The sequence below is a fragment of the Filicampus tigris genome, chromosome 2 (genome assembly GCF_054856515.1).
Source record: "Filicampus tigris isolate MCC_2025a chromosome 2, RoL_Ftig_1.0, whole genome shotgun sequence".
Taxonomy (NCBI): domain Eukaryota; kingdom Metazoa; phylum Chordata; class Actinopteri; order Syngnathiformes; family Syngnathidae; genus Filicampus; species Filicampus tigris.
In genome coordinates this window covers 20,159,248-20,182,759 of record NC_141218.1, presented here as the reverse complement: position 1 = coordinate 20,182,759, position 23,512 = coordinate 20,159,248, and the positions used below count along the sequence as shown (strand labels likewise).

Sequence of the window (23,512 nt, the reverse complement as noted above, 5' to 3'; positions counted from 1 at the left end):
TGCCCAAAGACAGCTGGGATAGGCTCCAGCACGCCCCGCGACCCTTGTGAGGAGAAGCGGTACAGATAATGGATGGATGGATAGCCCAAGGGCACACTTGTGTGAAGAATCTATTTTCCACATGCTAAAGGCAGATAGTGTGCCCTATCCATAGATGCTTGTGGTGACTGTTAACTGCAAAGAACAAGAGTATAAAAACACCTTCAATAGTGAGACCTGTTTCCCAACATTTGATCTGAAATGTTCATGGATGGAAAAAAAAAAAAAAAAAAAAACAGCATTAAAAGATCACGGTTGAAAACATGGACGTATACTTACATAAATTCTGCGCTGTCTTGGCATCCAAAATGCGAAGCTCCTTTGCTTTCTTCTTAAACTGTGTCATTCTGTCATCAGTCTCGTCTTTAGTATCCTTCCTCACTATTGGAGAAGGGGGAAAAAATGATATTGCATTAGTATTGTTATGAAGCATTTTAAAGCCCTCAACTCAAGGCAAGTGGCATTTCAACGCTACCCGTGTTTGTGAGCAGACAAATGCAAAAACACAAAAGCTGGAGCTACTTGACATTGGGTGAAGTATAGAACAATGAGGGTGCTCGCCAGAGGACCTTTCATATGCTCAATTGTCTCAGTGTGCCATAGGGGAGTTCATTTTCAGAGAGGCTTCTCTTTTTTTCTCTTTGGAGTGTGTAAACTCGTAGGGCCCAAGCAAATAATGGCATGTGTCTGCAGTAACATATTAAAGAACTACATTACAGTCACTTATTGCTGTAATTCAAGGCACACATTTGCCACTTGTGAGGCCCATAATTGAGAGGTCAAAAAAGAAAGTTGACATTGTAGGTGTATCCGATGTTGGAATTTCACAAAAAGATAAACAGCAAAGGGCATTAAAAAAATGACCCGTTTTTGTTTTACAATGTTAAATACTTATGACTTAGGGGCTATAGCTAGACGACCATGAGGAAGTTCAGACACATTGAGAACCATTGATAAGACACTTCATCAACTCATTCATTGCCATTGACGGATTTACTTGTCTTTTCACAGTCCAGCCATTCAATCCCATGAATTTATTTATACATTTTTTTCTATTTTTTTCAAACGTTAGGGTAAAAGAGGGCCTGTAAATGTCTGGCAGTGAATGAGTTGATACAATTTTAGTCACACTTCACCCATATCAAACTATATAACGTGAGTTTTAACGTGAGTTGTAATGGGATATTTGTCATATCGCAGACCCTTGAACACATCATAAATCACAACGCACCCAAGTTTCCATTCATTCAGCCAGCATGCATTGTTCCTATCGCTGTGACCTCATGAAGTCACGCCCAGTTTGACTGTACTGTCAGACAGGCTTTTCAGTAACTTTTGACGCGTAATTGGAGAATCCACATGTCAATCATAATTGCAGCAACACTGTTGCAGCAGGGAGATGGAAAACAGGCAGGACACCGGCCCTCGAGGAACATGATTGGATTTAGACGATTTAGACTAAACATTGACCAATGCTCAGCTTACTTTAATTAGTATTAACTTGTAACTTAGTAGTACGTAGTAATAAGTAGTAACTTGCCCAACACTGCCAAGGTCGTAGTGGATGAATGAAAAAGTGACGTTTTACAGCAACACAACGCAATCCCGAAAGAGGCCTCCTCTGCATCTACTTGTGGGAATGGTGGCAGATTTTGTTGATAATCTTAACAACTGCTCAGAAAGAAGAGGAAGGAGGAGTCCCAGGAGGAGTCTCCCAAGAAATCAAGAGCAAACAACATGTTCCCCGAGCGCCATGCGTCTCGTGTTTGAAGAAACAATCAAAGAGGAAGTATCTCCTGGGCAGCCAGATGACGCGCCGCTGAAGGCACCTGCATCGCTCCAATGCTTCCCTGTCAACACGTGACATGAGGGAGGGGAGCGTTTACACAAATCAGTAGTGCTCAAAGGCATATGCATGTGCTATTATGTGTGTAATTGTGTGTCGACTACTATATTATCAGCAGGCCATATTTGGCTTCCGAACCTGATTGCTTGACATTATTGTAAGCCCCTAAAGTACCTCGTTTATCACTACAATGGTTATGTCAAACCAAATGTATTGTACAATGCACTTTGTAAAACAACTTCAGAAGTGGTTTACTGTAATAAAATACAGGATACAGTTATAAATAGTGTTGAAATGGTCGCATTGCGCGCATAACATTTGAGACAGTGTAAGTAAATCTTTCATCTACTCACGCATGTGTAATTAGTAAATTTGCATTTTTATTTCTTTATTTTTTTAAAAATGTGTATTTTTTCTTTCAAGAAAATATTTATTGCTGCTGATAAAGTTCTGCTGAAAACGTTCAGCCCAGTCGCTGGTGATAATGCACAAATGAGCTGGTTTACCAACCACCTGAAACTCCAACAGAGCAAGACAGGACACCAACACCAAAGTAGAAGAAGCGTCCCAATGTTTGTGAGAGCGGGATGGCAAATGACCATGATGATTGGCTATTGTGTAAAAAGAGGCGGGTCTTGGGGTGAATCTTCATATTTTCTATTATATCAATTGTAAACAATGAGCAATAGCGAAGGGGGCTATCAGTGATTACTTTCGCCCAAATAAATCTTGTTTGCAAAATCCTGACAATGACTTGCTGATAATACTGGCACTAGCATTAAACAACAACTTTAAGATGTATAACTTGTTTCCTATTCAATTCATTCCAATTCAATTCAATGTATTCCAGACTCAAGGTCCTACATGTTTAGGTTGCCTTAAAATATCCATACATCCATCCATTTTCTGAACTGTCGTGCCCAATGAAATATGAATTGAAAACACTGAATTTATGAGTCATACAGTCCAAACAAGAGGACACATGAATACTTTGCAAATCGATTGGCAGTGTGCATCTGTAAATGTTATGCTTGTGCCCCTAACATTTCAAATTAAGTGGCATAGTGCTCTGAATCTGGATCTGTGTTCCTCACAGTAATTTGCACATTCAGATCATGATCCTGGATTTGCTGGTTTATTACATTTTCAAACACATTCAGGGCTTACATGGCAGTGATATTTCAACCACGATTGTCCAAAAGCATGACTCTCAGATTGTAAATACTCAGAAATAAACTTTATACTTCAGAAAACTTTTTGTGTATCGGCCAAAACGTGCGCGACAATTACTATGGTGCCAGCGATCTTAACCTGTCCCACAGTGACGGCCAGTAACATCTGACCACCGTCAGTGCCAATATCTAAACGTGTTCGACAAGTTGCCCAGTGGCTACAATATAATACTGCGACAACAAAACCATCCCGCTTGTACGGATTCATATTTGATGAAATAATCCCAAAAACAATCCATTCAGAAATCGCTCTGAAAAGAACGATTTGTGATGTGCACAATGTTTTAACCGACACAAAAGGCTAACTGCTGTTCTCCTTCTGTTATCAGATAAACAGCATGGGATAATTTCAATTTAACGTCACTACCGCAAGCAAACTATGCATTAATATTTTTGGGTGCAAAAAGATAAGGCATTTTTAATCCTGTAAAAAAATGTCTATTAATAGGACTTAATCAAGCAGTCTCACAGAGCTCAGCAGAGCTAATTTATGGTCAAAATAGCCCCTTGAGGCAGTCATGCTTAGCAATTATTTTTTATTGGCCATGCACATTTGAGATAAAGAAACATGTTTTAATAAATGTGTTGTCCCGGTTCCTTTTTTTTTTTTTTTTTTTGCAAATATTCATGTAAAACTTAAGGAAACTGAATGATGCAAAGTAACTCCAAACAAGCACAAGGGGAGGATTCTCTAGTGAGTGTAAAACTGTAACACATCCTATTAGCTGCAGGGGAGGTAAAAGCTTTCCCCATGCCAACACATAGTCGCCACATTAACAAGGATTACGTTGTGAAAATAAATGAACGCGACAGCAAAAACCCATTTGGCTTATCCAGGATCAATTGGCATCCCTGTTACGCCTTGTGGGTCTTGGACTGAGGTTTTCCCACTGGACGTTTTGTGATGACAAGAGTTCTCCGGCATGTTCTGCTGGCCCACACTCAGCATCCTGGTCGCCTTCCATGCGCCATCTCCCACAAGACGTCCATTAAAACACGAGGCATTACCAACTTAGTTAAACAGCAACACATGTTCACTTCCGGACGCCACCGGATACCGCGGTGGGAGAGGGCCTTGAGATTAACTGACAGGGTGTATCCTGCCTACTGCCCGAAGACAGCTGGAATAGGCTCCAGCACGCCCGCGACCCTTGTGAGGAGAAGCGGTTTGGATAATGGATAGATGGATGCATAACACAGATAGACAATGTGGTCTTTAATTTAGGCCTTCAAACTTGCATTTAGCTGTCTGGTATAATACAAAAAAGCACTAGGGGAATCGCAACGGTTGTCTTCTTAGTTTACATAGAGCAGCCACATAGAATGCAGTGTTTTCGTACAAACACAGTCGTTGCTTTCCCACTTATATTTATAGTGACACTGACGACAAACATACAGTTTTTATTTGGAGCAATTCTGGACATAAGTTCAGTGAAAAATGAACTAAACGGTGATTGTTCCACATTTGATCACATAAAGCATATGTAATTAAAATATGTTTATTAGATCTATCTTGGCAAGGCAAAGAGCCACCTTATACTGTCACAATTCTTTTCAGGTTTATACCTTAGTGGGAGTTTTGCTAAGCATCTTTTGTTAAAGTATGTGGTTCAGTTCTTCTAGACCTGCTCCATAAAAAAAAGTGCTTCAAGATGAGATTGGATGAGCTCTCTCCAAATGTTCTCAAGTCATGTTCCAATGCCAGAGTTGAACTGAGCGTAGCGTGAATGCAGCGAAACTCCCCGTAGCTGATGTCATGTTGTTGTTTCTTAGATTGCAAACTAATTGAGAGAAACTGAAGACTGTGTTACCAGCCTCAGGTCCATCAACTCCCTGAACAAAAGATCCCAAGGGTGGACTTTTAGCATGACGACTCCTTGCACATCTGGTCTAAATAAAGCTTGACAAACCCCACATTACCCCAGACAGCTTGCTTCAACACGACAAGGAGGTAATTTTACCCAAATGGCCCACACAATCACAGCATCTAAGTCCAACAGTGCCCCATTGGAATTTGCTACTGCCACAACAAAAAGCAACTTATGTTATTATGTCAATGAACCAAAAGCTTAGACATTTCCGAAACGTCGCATGTAGTTTCAGTCTGTCAAAATAACAGCTGCAGTACAGCATATGATTATGAGTGACGCAATATGGAATATTGAGTGAACATATTGCCTGGTTTTCTTGGAACCTCTTAAGAATTAAAGTTGTACTTGTACTTTTGTAAATGGAGAATCTCAGAGCTGTGCTTTGTCTTTATACTCAAGGTGAACAACATGAGGCAGCACACATGGGGGGTGGAAGAACTATCATCTTTGGCATCATCATCATCATCATCATGTTTAATGATACCCGGGATTAAAAGAAATGCCTGATAAAAATAGCATTCATTGAGAGTCCCAAAATCACACTTAAGGTTGAATAGAAACATTCGGACCAGTGTGAGCAAGATATTTTAGTACATTCGAGGGGATTGTATCTTTATTGTTTTTTTTATTTTGTTTTTAATCTTAATTGAGCTAACAAGCTTTAAATCAATTGTTCCGAAGTACAGTCTACGTGAAGCCCATTTCAACAGTGTATCAAACCTCTGTTTTTAGCCTCTCTCACACCATCACTCATTGGCAAAAAATGAATGCCGGTTGCCCCAGAGAGCAGCTAGTGAGCTTTAGCTTTATTTAGGATGCTGCTCATGCTCATGGAGATTTTATTCTGTATCACACCAATAGACATAATAACCGACTTGGATTCTACCCTTGACCATTCTACGCTTGCGCGAGATCCAGGTTAAAGTAAGCCATTTTAAATTTTAAAACTTTTGGATGTTTCAGGATTTAAAACAGCAGCAGGCAGCCCGCCAACTGAACTCCACTGTATAATAAAGATACACTGATATATATATATATATATATAGAGAGAGAGAGAGAGAGAGAGAGAGAGAGAGAGAGAGAGAGAGAGAAGAGAGAGAGAGAGAGAGAGAGAGAGAGAGAGAGAGAGAGAGAGAGAGAGAGAGAGAGAGAGAGAGAGAGAGAGAGAGAGAGAGAGAGAGAGAGAGAGAGAGAGAGAGAGAGAGAGAGAGAGAGAGAGAGAGAGAGAGAGAGAGAGAGAGAGAGAGAGAGATAAGTGCATTCTATGTATCATTTTAATCAAATTAGATTTTCATCGGTTGGACAGTTTTTTTGGGGGGAAAGCACACGATGAGAATCAATTAGAATGCCACTCGCTGAAGTTAACACGAATGGCGAGTGGATATTTCGGGTGTGAGTCCATGCTCATAAAATGTGATGTAAAACACTGCCTGTGAAGTTAAAAAAAAGTGTTTTTTTTTTTAATGACCACAGTTCGACACTTTATTTCAAAGTAAATAATGGGACTATAATGAATCTGCATTATAGTTACATTATTTCCTATGGCAGAAAGGCTTTCGAAAAAGAAGAAATTGGAGGTCAAGTTACATGCATCTGTGAGCAGATTTTTTCATCCTTTCATGTTACACTTCATAATAATCTAAAGCATTTCTATTTTTGTGCGGGAGTAATGTTTCTGTGATATTCTCAAGGCAATACAATCTAAATTGACACACAGAAAACATATTTATTCAAAAGCAAGAAAATGAGTCTTAATGCGAAACGCACAACAATGTCAGGCAAATAAAACAATTTCTTGAATCAATAACTCTGAGCACAGTTAATGACCTGCAGCTTTGAACAAGTGTATTTTAACGTGCCCTGCATCCAAACACGCCGCTTGTGTGCTGTCAGTCAGAGGCAAGGGAGTGTGGGAAGGCTCTGACTCTGCCTCTCAAATTGGACGTGCTCCCGGGGCAGCGAATGGATTGATCCCGGCAGCCAATCATTTGGAGGGAACCGCTCTCCGCTTGCGCCAAGGCATCGCGCTGCGACCCGAGTGCTCTTGAGCGCTGCTGGGAAAGGAGCTCGCTCACTGGCACTAAAGGCTGCCGCCGGTGTCTTTTAAGACCCGGCCATGCCTTTAAGCATTCAGTAGACAATATTAGTGCAGGGTTCATACCACCAGGAGGAGATGACGAAGAGAGATTTAGCGCTAAGGCTATCCCTTGGACAGATGGAGAGATTACTCATACCCCCACGTCCTGTAATCATGGCATTGATCTGGTGAAAAAGACTGAAATGGAGGGATGTTTCAAAGTGTCAACATCAGGTTGTGTGTGAGACTTTGTTACCTTCACCAAAATAACTGATCTGAATATGTTTAGGGCAGTGGTTCCCAAACTGGGGCCTTTTAGGGAGTGTTTTATATTGAGTATAATGGTAGACTCATATAAGTATTACACATTTACTGTACATGCCCCCCCCCCCCCAACACACACAAATAAAACATTTCTCACAAAAATTGAAACCTCTCAACAATGCCAATGCATGATTGAAAATAAAGCTATAAATAATATATAATTGATAAATCAGGATGCTGAATTGCCCATTACATGTTGACAACTATGTAAGATGTACAAAACTGAAAGTAATGGCAGTTTGGAATAATAATTCTACCCAATTAAAATGAAATACATTAGTTAGTCATACGTTAGAAGTAGTGTTAAAATAATGATGCCTTTGGCTATAAATGCACGGAGGAGAGGGCTTGCACCAACTCGGTTGATATGTCAGAGAGGGTGTGTGGCTTGAAAAGTGAAGGAGCGGTTGCTTTAGCATATTTTTAGTTTGACAGGCTGTGAAAAAAAATGTGACCTGATTATGCCAAATGTGTCAAAAATAAACATGCTATGCACACTTCACAAATTGTTTTTTGATGATAAAGCTGAAAACAAAATATGATGAGGTCAATTTTTTTTGATAGTCTGTCTGAACTTATTTTTCACTTTAAAGGCTACTGCTCATCTCATATGACTATTGAACCATTTTTTTTTTAAATTTTGAACATGACCTTTAGACTTTATGACAAAAAAAAAATCTGCCCTGCTTTGAGGTTTATCTGACAGGGTGGAATGTACTTTTTACAGACGATAGAAAACAATCCGCCCTCTCTCGACCCCACGTACTTTCGTTCCCTGCTTTGGGAAGCGGCCCAGCTCCTTTCCAATTTGCCTTATTGTCTATTAGAAGAGACAAAAATAGGATGTTTTTGTATTCAAGGAACATCTTGTATTATTACTCTAGGTGCACATTAAAAATAATTGGGCATATATATATATATATATATATATATATATATATATATATATATATATATATATATATATATATATATATATATATAGTGTTTAAGTGTGTTCGTATAATACTGATACACTAAAAGTTCGAATAGTCAACATGTAGCAACATAGTAATGGTTTGAAAGTCTACAGCAGTATCAAAAGTGCACTGTACATTACCATGCCTGTGGGTTTTATTTTTTTTTAAATGCATTAACGTATTACCTCCTCCTCCTCCTCTAGGGAAGGTTAACCAATAGGTTGATCCAGTTTGTCTGCCAAGGCGTGAAAGGACTTAGTAAATACTTCACATTTCTATGTTGGAAAATGTCAAGGTTTCATGAGAGATGAGGACAGGAGGAGGGGGTAAAATGACTTTTTTTTTCCCTTTCAGGCAGCTCCAATCCACGCTTGTTCGCGCCAATAGGTTTATCCTTGGCAATCAACATGAGGACAGACACATACCGTACTGCGTAATTCCAAGTCTGTTCACCTGCACAAAAATGATGATTAAAGCTCAAGGCGACTTGCTCCGTCACTCTGTGATTCTTTTGAGGGATTCTAGTGATGTGAGGATGTCAAAGCCTGCAGGTTCTCCTTGAAGATCCACGAAGAACGGCATTCAAATCCTCAAGTCACAGTCAATGAGCCTTTCCGCTTGTAATGTATACCTCCCTTTTTGTAAATGGAGTATCTTTCTCTCGCCTTTTCCTCCCAAAGTCAATATTGGTCCTTTCAAATTATATAAAACTGTAGAGTTGGCACTCAAAAGTATTAAAAGTTACAATCCGCAGATATTTAAAACAGTACAACACTATTGTGATTTTGACTTTTACACAGCGCTCAAAGCTGATATATGTCTCTGAACAACCAACAACGTGTGTGTAACAAGACTCTGCATTGAATAGACTCCAACCATGTAAGACAATAAAGTTAGAACAATCACGGATGCCCTGCACACAACATTGTGGAGTGATTGCATGTCAGTGTGCACTGGAATACAAATCACCGCTAAAGAGGACGCCAAATAACCTAAGATCATCCTTAATACTGTGCAAGAAACTTGTTCTCCACACACGCGTCCATCTGAATGACTGTCCACCTACTTTGGTGTTGTTGTCTTGTGTGTTAACAGTCATCAGTCTGTTATTTGTCATAAATAATCATTGCCATTACTAGTGTTTGTTTTCCTGATAAGAAAATAAAGGAAGCCACTGATGGTGGAAATGTTCACTCGCCTGACTTCCATGCAGACAATGAGCATTTAATTGTCACCTAGCGATGGTGTGAAGGTGAGCTTGAAAATCGCTTAATCTCTTTCAATGCCCTGTGACTGACTGGCAACCAGTGTGCTTTTCCCAAAAGTCAGCTGAATGGATGGCAAAAGAGAGGTGTCTACTTATTTGTCAAGTGAATCACTCATCAGCCTACTTATTCTGGCATGGCATCCTTATTTCAGATACTGGCAACTAACTGACTTGAATCATGATTTCATTCAAGGTTTTTTCTCCGATCAGAACATTTTTGCCACATTTTCACTGAATAGTGTAAGAATTTTCCTGCAAAGAAGTTGGATTCTAGGGGGCATCGATCCAAGTAAACCGTTTTCAGCCTTGGCAACGTTTTACTGACAGCATTATAAAACACAATGATTGTCCAATCAGCTTTAGACCATAAAACACAGATGCTGAGTGCACGTTATCTTTTGAGACATGTATGGCAAGCCTAGCGACCAGTAACACCCAATCAGAATCTCAGCATAATTACCACCAGGTGTCTAAAATGAGTTGATGTTTAATGGATGGATAAAGCCTCAGAGGCGCCAATACGGACTTTAAATAAGTCAGTGTCAGTGCTGATCAGAAGCAAGAGCACCAGCTTTGGCCGCTGTGAGCCGTACGCTCGGTAGTGCTGGATGAAGGGGAACAGCGCGTGTGGGCAAACACAGGCCCAGTGGCATGTGATCTCCCTCTAATTTATTTAGTCACATGCATAAACAGACACACTCTGGCACTGATTTTGACAGATACTTTTAGACTTCACTGCCCCACTGGTACACTTCTAATCAGGCTGGACTCAAACAACATCCACAAACAAAGATGTATGCAGTATGTAAAGCAGCATATGGGATTGAACCTAAAAGGACTCTTGAACCAACACTTCTCAAACCAAGTTTTGAATGGGTCACTGTCATATATATATATATATATATATATATATATATATATATATATATATATATATATGTGTGTGCGTGTGTGTATAAAGGGTCGAAATGGCTCTTTGAGTGTATAATGTTGGTGACCCCTGTTCTAAATAGATAGTACAGAACAATATTGATTATGGTGTCTAGTAGAGTTATTTATATCCTTTCCTGAATGTAAAAAATAGGGAATGGAAACAGTCCACATTAAAGCACGTGTGGATGGTCTCTTAGACAAATGGGTGGTGGTGGTCTAATCCAGCTGTTACACACTGTATGTCGTTATGGAAATACATGGCATATTTTCTATAATGTTCGGTTACCATTTACCAGGGTGCCAAAGTTGTCATTTATGTCTCTGTCCAAAAACCAATTGTCAAACTTGATTTTAACAAATAATGACAAGTTGAGCTTATACGAGATCGTCTGCCAAATATATTACTTGTGCTGGGAATTGTATTCAACCCTGACATGCCCAGCTTTAAAACAAATATTAGTAAAAACCTATCACTTGCATGGCCATATGCAAAAACAAACAAACAAAACAAAACAAAAAAAGGACACCTATAAATATATTGCATGCCACGTGGTAAACATGAGGAGTTTATGTTTTGTAACCAAAAAAACAAGTCATAAATAAACTTTAAAATGATGGTTTCATATATTGGTCAAAATACATACAGTGGAACCTCCAAAGTCAAACTACTTTAAGCTTGTTTTTCCCATCAAAACTTTAGATTTCCAATATGGCATAAAAATGCCAAACGACTACTTTTTTTCAAAGCAGGTAGGTGGAATTCACTTCCAAAGCCCCTTCCAAAGATTACCAACCATATTTTTATTATGAGTATCTTTATTAGTTGTGTGCCTCAGGGTCCTTGTTCATTTCTTCGGGGGCAAACAAAAGGAGGCAAAGCAGTCCCTCCCACTCATCTCACCAGCCCAGTACTTATCTGACTCCTTTCCTACAGTACATGCCTTCTCATTGTCCTTCCTCCTGGATTCAAAACTCTTAATTTGAACTAATTGCACAAACTAATTTCTTTTTCTTCATGTCTCTGCATTTCTGCCTGTTTTTTTCTCGGCGGGATCGTAAACACTTTTGGAAACGTGCTTTAATAAGGCTGCCTTGTGAGGGTTTGGGGCCTTTAATGGACACAGGGCTTGTTTGATAAGTCTCCACTTCATCACCACCTTTATTAATTAAAGTTTATATTACATTAGAAACAAAGTTAAAGCTATTTGCACCCCCATTAATGGGTTCATGTAACAGCATATCTATGGCAAATTAATTGGCACCTCGCTTCCCCAACTGCAATTAAAAAATGCTCACCAAATAGATTTTAGAAAGTGTGTATTGTATTAGCGATGAAATCCATTCAGGTGAAGGAAACAAAAACAAAAAAATATAGAAAAGAATAAAGATATAATTTCACTGTGAAAAATATGTTGTAATTGCTCAAAGGTAGAGGAATTTAGCAGGCCTCAAGACAGTCAGAAAAATAAAACAAACGGAAACTTTACCTCCCCCTGATAGCCTTGGGAGGTCATTGCTTTCTAAAGAGCCCTTCTTAAGTTCAAATTCACATTAATTTGTTTGAATGTCTTTTATACCACAGTTAATTGAAGTATTCAAAGCTAACCATATTTTTTGATCAGTCAATAATTAATTTGCAGGGGACAAACACACACACACACACACACACACGCACACACACATTTAAGAGAGGTAGGCACCGTCTATCGTCACCAAGTTCCCGTCTTTTATTTCCGTCCGACCCATATGGTCCCAATCCGTCTCTCGTTGGTGACAGCCAATCACTATCGAGAACATAATTTTCACGTCACACACAGACACCACTCAAGTAAACACGCTGCCAAATATAGAAAAATATATCAAATAAAAACAACAGACACACACACATGCACAGTGTCGTGATTGGTGAAATAAAAACAATAGGGGCACATGTCATTGTATCTGTGGGCCCAAAAGGTATACAATTTATTCTTTATTTGGCTGCGTGTCAGGAGTGTTGCACCTGCATGCGACGTGGTACTGGCAAGTCCGTTCTCGACGCCGTTTGGCTGACTCGGACCAATCGGACGGGCCTAAAATATAGACGAGAACTCACAGAAGGACTAAAGCACTGACAAATGCCCACTTCTGATATTTAAGACTAAGCTAGTAATATAAAGAAAGATATAAATACATGTAAATATATTTCAAAAGGCTGCATTTGAGAACAATGAATTCACTACCCATATGGCATGTATGTGTATTGTACAGTATGTAAAATGAGAGGTTATAATGTGGGAGATGTTCTTGAGACAACAGAGGAGATGGAATGTAGCCTGTCAGATACAAAAAATACACAAACAGATGTGTAATTTCCGCACAGTCGTGTCAGTACGGTTGTGTAGCAAATAAAAATAACAATCCCACTGAATGCACAAAGCAACACATACTGCATAAAGAAGGCTTAGAATATACTTGGAAAAACTAGCACACAATTCCTTCTTTTACATTTGTGTATTGAATCTGGGCACTGTATTTAAATTCATGCTCCAAGTGTATGGCGAAAAATGGTGAGCCCTAATTGGCTACTATTTCCCCCTACTACAATTTAATAGTGCAGTGCAGTGATAGTTGCCACGTGGGCATTGGTGGTTGCGCTCTGGAGTGGTTAAGATACTAATATGCAAGCAGTACTTTTTGTGTTAGCCTTGGTTGCTTTGAGTCCCACTCTGCCCCATGGCCGGTGTTCCACAGGATTCGATTTTGGGCCTCTGCTGTTTTCATTGTACTGTATTTGCTGTCCCTGGGTTCCATCATAAGGAAGCATGGTATTTCGTTTCACTGCTATGTGGATGCTAGTCAGATTTACTGTATGTACCACAAAGCAAAAATGACGTTTTTTTCTTAAGGCCACTTTTGTCCTGCCTGGACGAAATCAGACAAAAGTCCGGATGCTGTAAACATCTTGAACTTTAATGAAAAGAAAACAGAAGTTATGGTCCCAGTGCCCCTTGTACCTCTCACCCTATTGACCTGAGAACCGTGGCATTTTTTCTAAAGACAACAGTCTCAAATTTGGATTTTAAATTGGACAGTGATTTTATATTGGGCCGACAAATTGATGCTGTTGTTAAATCTATCTTTATTTTTATTTATTTATTTTTATCTTGGGCAGCAATCTGAAGTGTCATGTCATGTCATCTTCCAAACCGCTTATCCTATATAGGGTCGCAGGGAGTTGCTGGAGCCTATCCCAGCCGCAGGCAGACTACACCCCGAACTGGTCGCCAGCCAGTCGCAGGGGACACATAGACACTGTCACTGAGCGGGAATCGATCCCACGCTGCCCGCACACAACTCAGGCGTGTGTACCACTACACTATCAGCGGACTCAATCTGAAGTGAAGCCTCTCATTTCACAACAGCAGAGAACCAGTAATCCATGCCATCACAACATCTCAGCTGTTTTACTGTAATGCTCTTCATTTTGGAACCAGCCAGTCTTCACTCAAGCGTCTTCAATTAGTCCAAAATGCTGCTGCTCGCCTCTTAGATGGAGTCCGTAGAGGGAGCACATATAGCACCATTTCTGGCCTCCCTTCACAAGCTCCTTGTACATTTTAGAGTCCATTTTAAGATTATTTTATTTGTCTATAAATCTTGAAATGGTCTCACCCCATCTTACCTCTCTGAGCTCCTCCACCTCTACCTATCTGTCCGGTGCCTCAAGTCAGCGGAACAGATGCTACTGGAGGTACCGAGGACTAAGCGTAGCCTCAGAGGGGATTGATCTTTTTCCATTCCTGGCCCCTCTATTTGAAATGACTTTCCGTTAAACATTAGGCAGGCCCCCTTTCTGTCCATCTCTAAAACTCATCTTGAAATACTTTTTTTTTATTATTTGTCTTTGTACTCTGCATGAGACTCGGTGTTGTTTTAGTCTTTTATTGTGTTTACTGTGTTTATGCTATTAATCTATTGGTTTAACTGGCTTTTTCAATGTTTGATTTTTGCCGTATGTACATCACTTTGTATGATTTTTTTTTTTTTTTTAAGTACTCATAAAATTGAGTTGACAATGCACCCATGTTCACTCTGGAAATAAAGAGAGTGACTTTAAAAGAGTTCCGCAAACAGGTAAAGTTGCAGTAATGCAGCGTAAAAAACAAAAAAAACGAGACTGATGTCTAGCATCGCTGCTTGTGTATTTTCATAACCAACACATGTACATGAGTTTATCATCTGTGACTCAGGTTGACGGGCATCTTTTGGAGGCCTACGACCGAGCGGTCTGTATGCAGCATGCACTTAGCCTCGATTGAAAGACAACAGCACCAGTCTTGGAAGTCATGTCACCCCAGTGTTTACTTCTTGTCGGGACACCAATAAAGAGCTAGACACTGCTAAAATGGGCACCTATTGTGTTTCTGTCTTCCTTTGTGTGTTTGACAAATGAAGTGTATAGCCATGCAGGGTGGGAAACCAGATTGGAAGGGGGTGGTGGGTGGCACAATGATAGCAGGTGCACTTAGATGGCTAATATTTGCACACTGGCTTCTGAGGCAAACAAGCAACTGCGCTGGAAGAGGAAAAAAAAAGAGCGGTGGCAATCTCGGCATAAATGCCTCTCTTAGCGTCATAGAAATCCACAGCTCACTTTGCAATCCTGCCCCCCATCCCTCTTCTCCCCGAAAATCCTCTCAATGCGACACAATTGCTAAGATGCATCTTGGTGACATTGTGGAGGTCGTGACAAATCCTCTGGTGTGAATGCGGTACGCACAAATGTGTGCTATTGTGCATGAAAACTACATAACCCCCACCCATCCCCCTGCAGTCACACTTCACTTTTAGCCACACTTTCACATTGATGGATGTATCACTAAAGGGGAACGTTTTACATTGAGGCCGCAGGCAAATGGATTGTGTTAACATAGAATGGACAAGTAAACACAGGTCATGGTCAAGCCAACATTTCACAATAAATCAACCCCCCCTGACATCAAATCTAAACAAAACAAATATTGTTTGTACTCATGTCCAGAACAATATTTTGAGTATGACGTTTTTTAAGTGAATGTGTTCTGTAAAATTCTTTGTTACAGCTGCAGCTGTTGCGCAAGTGCTATATAAATAAAGATGAGTTGAGTTGAAAACAACGAAAAAAAGGTTTAGCTGTTGGTTTACATGACAATACATTTTTAAGCATAAACATGCAGTCAAGTGAACATTGTTCACATGGAAGTTTTTGGAAAATGATAGTGTTTGAGAAGTGCAGTAGTAGTGTTTGAGTACTTGACGGCCAAAGTAGTAATGTAACAACAAGGGATGTCCCAATCCCAATCACATGATCACAAATTGGAGTAGATTTCAAATCTGTGGGAAACACTGTGGTTCAATCCAATCACATGATGACAAATTGGAGTAGATTTTAAATCTGTGGGAAACACTGTGGTCTGTAGAGTCAAATCATATCATGTACTGTATAACCAAAATAATATGCAAAAGATGGTTACAGGTGTTGCCTTACAAAGTTACATTGCCAGCCATTGGTCTGGCATTTATAAATTTGAAACATTTTTAATCAAGATACGTTTAAACCTGTAGGGTCATATATTAGCGCTATAGATGAAGTGCATTCCATGCTCCAAAGATGCTAATCCCACCGATGCATACTGTATTGCTTCTTCAAAACCTTTGCTATTGCAAGCCCAAAAAAGATGAGGCCAAGTCTAGAGGCTTAGCAGTGTTAGCTTCTCCCTTGCCATCCCCAACCTCTCTGTTTTGTGGTTAAGCATAAGAAATGAAAGATTAATCCGTTGAGATGGAAAATCCATGGCAGGCATCCTGGGTATATGAGGAGCATTAATAAGATGACAACACATATTCATCAACAGATGCTGACTGTTGTTCCATCAATGCATTTCCAGAAAAATAAATAAATAAATAAATAAAAATAGACTCCGCACATGCGTGCCGGTTAGAATTACTTTTATTAAAATCATTATGAAAATGTATGAAAGACCATGAGGAATATGAAAAGATGAGTGGATGGCAATGCAACAAGGTAAATAGTGTCACAGGGTTCAACTAATGCATCAAGGTTAACTAAAGAAAAAGCAATCATCCAAAATTATTGTGATACTAATACCAGGAATATACACACCTATACAAGTGTCACATAGAAACCAATCCCACTTTGAATGCATTACAACTTGAGAGTCCTGACTTCAAGATAGATCAGACATAATATCCGGGGTTGTCATTTATCCTAGAAAACTGAATAGAGACACTTTCCAAGGTCAAAAATCTTATGTGATGTCTCCCGGGATAAAATGAGAAAGAATATCATGTCAATAAATAGGGGTGTAACGTTTTTTGTATTCGTCCTGTACCTCGGTACGGGCTTCGCAGTTCGGTGCACGCAGTCACACGACCAATACGTCGATGGGGGAAAATAAAAACAAATAAAATTGACGCCTGAGACCAAGCGACCGCCACATTTGTTGGTCGGAGAAGAAATAGATTAAAACAAATGTTGAAGAAAAATTGTGAGTGCAGGAGAAAGCATGGAGTTAAAGGAGTCCTCTGCACTATACAAATCAGCCATTTGTATAGTGTATTGTGTATATATAGTATAATCAGCCGGGAACATTTCGGCTTCTAAACGGCGCCGATGGAGAGCCAGGCTGCGAGCGGTGGAGCGAACAATAACTGTGTCGCCGTTGTTCGACCTCCGTGCGGTATGTTGCAGGTAACACTTCAAACATGCTAACACACGTAAGACGGCATCACCCCGATACAGTTACCGGGCGTCGAAAAAAGAAAGCTCATCGCTCTACATCAGCAACTTATCCCTGTTACTTTTAAGCGGGCTGGAGATGTGAAAGCAGACAGAGCCAAATATATCAGTAGCAATCGGCATATACATGGCAACATCTATGCACCCATATGCTTTAGTAGAGGAGCCGGGCTTCAAACGTTTATTAAACATGCTGGAGTCCCGTTACAATGCGCAAGTCCCTTTATAATGCGCAAGGCGCATATTGGCACATCAGCATATACAAGAGCCGTGGTGGAGCATGAGCTGTACTCTGCTGCGCTGTAACTCTTAATATGAAGTCAAAAGTTACTAGTTGGCAAGTACTACCTCACTTTATCTCCAACCTCATTCTATCCATATAAAATTGAATTGCAACTTGCTCTCTGTTAAAACTAAATAAAAAAAATAGTCTTAAGCATTTGAGACTTATTGCTGTACCGAACCCGTACCGAACCGTGACTTGTGAACCGTTACACCCTTACAATCCAATGACTAATTGACACTTCAGTGCATTCACATAAGTGTTCTAGCTGTGATGATTTCACTTTAGTCTATGTGGATGACATACAGGCAGATGGCCGGAGAGCACTGTTGACATATCCACAGTTAGCAGCTCAATTTGGCTGACCTTTTCGTCCCGACTGGCCACAGGATTGGTGCAGATCCATGTTAGACTGATCACAGACTGTGAATCATTGGCACCGTGGTTCCCTTTGGTAAGGGATGAGAAAGACAAACTTGAAATTGTCTGCTGTCACGGAACACTAAATGGTAAATTCAAGCAACAGAATACAGAGGCGCACTTGCTCCAACAGCGAGAGCTTGAATCGATAGCAGACGGGAATCTCCTAAGACTTCACCGGGCCAAAAGAAAATCTATGTGAAGTAGGTAAGAATTGGCAGGTGAGGGGGACCAGCTTGGTCAATAGACAAGGCCACTGGCCCAAGGCAACAATCTGACTCCAGCTGCGAGACAAGACCACAGGCCAGTGTTAAACTTTCATTGTGTCGGCCAATGGCTCTCCCACTGCTTCCTCCGCTTGCCACTCAGCGCGACATTCACCTCCTCTTCAGTGAAAACCCCCACCCACTTGATGAAAAATCAATCTGTGAGCTGGACCAGCTGGCATAGTTGCCTGAGGCAGGAGAAAAGACTCTGAGTCAAGATTTTTCCATGCAAAACTGTGCCAGGGTATAATTTGCAAACTAAGTCGGCTACTTCGACAGCGTTGGACACCAGTGCTAAAACTGATAATAATACATACAAATATGCAGAATGTACACTAATCCTATAATAAATACTACAGTGAAATATCCTACTGTCGGCAGTAAATTGATTCATCCATCCATGACTCCGGCCAAAAGGAACGGACTGATTGCCAATCACAGAGGAATTGTGAAGGTACTGGTTGGGAAATCATGCCACGAAAGCTTCACAAAAGTCTATGACGATGGCTGGATCCATTTTCAACAGCCAATCATGTTCAGGGTCAAGGGAAGCCAGGGTCTATCCCAGCTGACTTCAGACAAGATTATTTCATGTCCTGGTCTACAGGGCCCATAAAGACAAACAAATAATTTACAGTTACATTCACACCTATGGCGGATTTTGATCACAAGAAGGAACTTATGTACTCCAAAGTTTACCTTATTATAACATGACCACAGTGAAAGACTATAGAGCAAAAACCATTTCTTAGCCCCAAGTGACAAAAGACAAATCTACAGTTGGAAATTAACCCCAGAATAATAAATGAGGAATGGCACCCTGAGGTATTAATTGAATATTTTCTGGACTCATTTTTGTTGACAATGATGGATGTCGGCCAAAATGGAGTCCTCAACAAACTCATTATTCATATTGCATCACCTCCTACATGTAACTTTGAGTTATTGATTGAAAAGATGATGAGTTTTCGTTGTGCAGCATAACTGTAAGAAGTTTGACACATTCTGGTCATGTTTGATAAATTAGGTCTATCTCGATGGCAAAATGGGAACAAAGACATTTAAAGCCTTACAATCAGTGCCAACTTGCATAATTTCCTCATTGTTTCTATACATGACATTTCCATATAGCTTGGCCTGTGGTCCAATTGCTGACAATACATACTGTATATAATACAGCAATCTACTTACTTTCTAGCATACAGTGCAACAGATAATAAGCTATAGGCCTATTTAAAGAAAATACCAAATTGACGTTGAAGTTGACACAGCAGACAGTAAAATCCTCAGTATCAGTTTTTCATTTCAAAGACGTATTTATAACAATGCCAGAAATGAGTATGATATCACACACTCCCTGGTTTCAAACACATAGTTTAGTTTGTCTTTTTTTTTCCTAAATAGGGCTCCGCGCTTCCGGTTCTATAGGGGACTCTGCGGCCAGGATGGGCTATTTTTCATGTATGTGTATTTTTTGATCAGGAAAATGAAACTAGGTTAGACTTTCCATTAATTTGTTTTGGATATATCAGTAAATAACTAACTACTCTGGTAAAGCACCTTTCTGCTCTGCAACAGGAAGAAAATCCCTCCCTCCCCCAAATATTGGTGTGAAGTCAGCCGAGGAACTGGACACAATTTGTACAGCCTAAATCACTGAACATACATCGATTATAGTCAGAGTTGTTTTTGGCAGGCATTTTAGATTTAGTCTTGGTCTTTTGGACGAAAATGCTTATTAGTTTTTTGTCAAATTTAGTCATTCCTATTAGTGATGTTTAAGTCTAGTTTTAGTCGACGAAAACTCAAAAAGGTTTTAGCCTAGTTTTAGTCGATGGAAACTCCCCCAAAAAGTTTTAGCCTAGTTTTCGTAAATTTCGCCGACGAAAATTCATAAAGGTTTGAGTCCGTTTTAGTTAAAAATAGGCATACAAGGTTTCGTACATACATTCGGTACATACAGGCATACATTTTTAACTGATTCGTCAAACAAATGTAAGTACTTTGGCGGCTAACCGCATTGCTAAGGCTAAAAAGTCATTCAATATTGGTGAAATAAAAAAAACCTGTGGATTCGCATTTATTATTGTACACACACACACACACCAACGCGGACCATCCGGTCTGTGGTAGAAAAATGGTAGGGGACCACTGCCTTAATCTACTTTTAACATTTTACTTTACACACAACAAGCGAATGAATTGACGTTAGCCTTGACGTTAGCTCAACTAAAATAACTTGTGAATTGTCTCAGCCCATTTGCGCCACGAGTTACGTGGAAAACTTGAAATTGAAATGCACAATGAAATTGATCACAAGTCGATTGTTGAATAACAGAGTGCAAGTAAATGTATACAGTATATGTTAAAGGACGAGTTGGGACAAAATATCAGCGTAGTGAGCCCTCTGATGTCGCGTGAGATTTGGCATTCTTTCTATCTAGTTTGTGGCCACATTCACCGTTACCACTGTCTACAATGCATCGTGTTGTTCTTTTTGTTGGGTTGTACATAAAGTATGCCCATATCTTTCCTTCGTTTCCGACCACCAAGCCCATTTGTTCTCACCGTCGCCATGGTCCGTCAAAGGAAAGCGTGTCAGTGTGCGTGTGCCGAGACGAATGACCGCAGACCTGTTCGTGTTTTGCTGTGCCGGTGTGTGCGTCCTGCGTGCGCCCCGCGTGCTGTCCTGGCGGAGGACGTGCCCAAACGAGGATAGGTTGCACCCGCATTTTTTGAAAGACCGATTACGTGTACAATAGGAAGGAATGTCATACATTTTGAATGTCTGACGGACCACACGCTAACAATTTTGTCCTGTCTCGTCACCGAAAATTCATGTACGTCACGTCATGTTTTCGTCATCAAAGAGCCACGTTTAGCTCGTCATCGTCTCGTTATGTGTCAGGAACAAAAGGGGCGTTAACGAAATATTTTCGTCATGGTCATCGTTGACGAAAACAACACTGCTTATAATGTCCAAAAATGGCGCTTAATCAGCACATTTAAAAAGGTATGTGAACATATCTGTATATGCCCACTTCAAAACCTATGAAAATATCACGATGAGCCTCTCCATAAACACTAACTATAAGAGAATGAGGAAATATTGAAATGGTGCGCTTACCTTAATTCTCTCATGCAGGCCTGTTCAACTTTGATAATATCAAATAAGATTAAATAGTGCCCTTCAAGACATCACCCCACACCCTGCAACCATAAACAAAACAAACAAAACAAAAACAGCCGCGACAAGGGATAGCCAGAAGCCGTAGCCCCTGCTGAGAGGAAGTCAGTACCCGGGTAAGAATCCTGAGTTTGTGCTGATAGCCTTAGCTACAGGTTACAGAGATGAGGGCAGGTCGAGGGTCACGGTAATGAAGTACATTGACTTAGAAAACCCCTTGGAATTCCGGCCCGTATGACGCTTATTGGTGGATATATTCATCTCAAACTTATCAGCCATTTGGAGAAGGTCCACGACGTGCAGGTAAAACCAAAGGGTGGAGGAGATGTGATGCAAAGCAATTAAGTTATACTGTTTGACTCTTGGTGGCATGGTGATAAACTGGTTACCACATTTGCCTCACAGTTCTGAAGATGAGGGCTTAAATCTGGGCTCTGAAGACTTTAAAAAGTCCAAAGGTCTCAATGTGACTGTGAATGTCCATTTATAGGTGCCCTGAGATTGATTGTCAACTTCAGGGTGTGCATCGTCTGTAATAAATTCCATTACGATACCACACACATCTTTTTCCTGAAAAGGACATTGTTTCACCAAAACAAAAAACATAAGTCCTCCAAATTATTGGTGTGGGTGAAGTGGCCATTCCATCCAGACAGACTGTGAATCGATCAATCAATCAATCAATCAATCAATCAATTTGTTGATGAAAACGGACTAAAGCGGTGCATCAGAGCCTATAGGATCCATCAACCGTCCATTTTCCACAGCGTTTGTCCAAATTACCGTCACTGGAGCCTACCCTAGCTGACTTCAGGTGTGAGGTGGCGTACACACTGGACTGCAGTCTTCACACAGGAAAACAAACGTTAGTAGTGGCAATGGGTAATTTAGAATCTTCAATTAACCTCAGAAGCTTAAGCCAACATGCTTCCTATCAAAAAGATGGAAAACTGTATGAGAAAAAGAATGGCCACTTTATCCAAAGTTCTCAACATCTCTCAAGTGTTTATGGTACATGGTAAGCTGCTCAGTGACAGTGGGTTCCCTTTGTAAATGGAAATGTCATTCCAAATGGGTGAACAGACTTAAGAATACGGCAGGGAACTTGTTTCAGACACTATTCCTGTGGGCAAGCAACACTAAGCGCGTTACCAGAGTAAGACGATTTGGAAGGGGAGAAGTCACTCAAGGAAATAAGTCAGATCACAATGCCTGGGAGCACTTTAAGGACATGTCAGATATGCACAATGCGGGGCTGATCATGGCGCAGCGCGGGGTTGATCTCTTTAAAACGCTGCTCTGCGAGCGTGACTGCAAGGCTCTCTGCATCTTCATTCATGGGATTAAAACGGCATGAGGTGGCGCTTTAATTCCGCAACTTTTGTCACGAGCTGCAAGAATGGTGCTTGGTGAGAGGTGTGTTTGTGTGCGCGTGTGTGCGAAACCTCCAATTTTAAATACATGGTTCAGAGGAAAGAGGTTAATGTAGCAGGTCTCTGGAGTGTTTGATACTGCAATCAACCTAAGGATAGATTTACCCTTGTTCTGCAAGGCGAACACAATTGAATACTGGAAGCAATCATATGAAAGGGAAAATGAGAAGATAGAATATACATTACATTGAATGAGGAACAGACAATGTCATCACTAGGACTAAAGTCATGAAACACAGAAGAGTTCAACCATGTATGTAGTCGACCTCCTTTTTCACTCTCCAATGCTGCTGCCACATGCTGATATGGAGAGTTACTTTCTATATAACTGATTTTTGAGTTGTTTCTAGACTATGTGGGAGTCCTACACCACATATAAAAATGTAATTTGGAATTTGCCAACAACCTCCAGGGCAAATTGACATTTACGAGGTACATATATAATATTTGTATTCCAACCATCATCCAGGATGAGTTTATGCGAGACCTCAACTCAGCAAGCATCAAAGGTTAACTGTCCTTGTTTTGTGTTTTCCCCCCTTTTTGCTCTGTTTTTGCAAGAATATAGGAGGTTGACTATATTCAGTAAGACTC

General features: G+C 40.3%; 1 protein-coding gene across 6 annotated transcripts in view; it reads right to left on the bottom strand.

Annotated features, from left to right (window-relative positions):
* Positions 1-23,512, bottom strand: part of diaph2 (diaphanous-related formin 2) — a 426,654-nt gene that overhangs the window by 185,062 nt on the left and 218,080 nt on the right. For all 6 annotated transcript variants that reach the window (XM_086021885.1, XM_086021876.1, XM_086021922.1 and 3 more), the window contains one exon: positions 319-420. In XM_086021885.1, the coding sequence (XP_085878011.1) occupies positions 319-420 (102 nt within the window). The remainder of the gene's footprint in view (positions 1-318; positions 421-23,512) is intronic.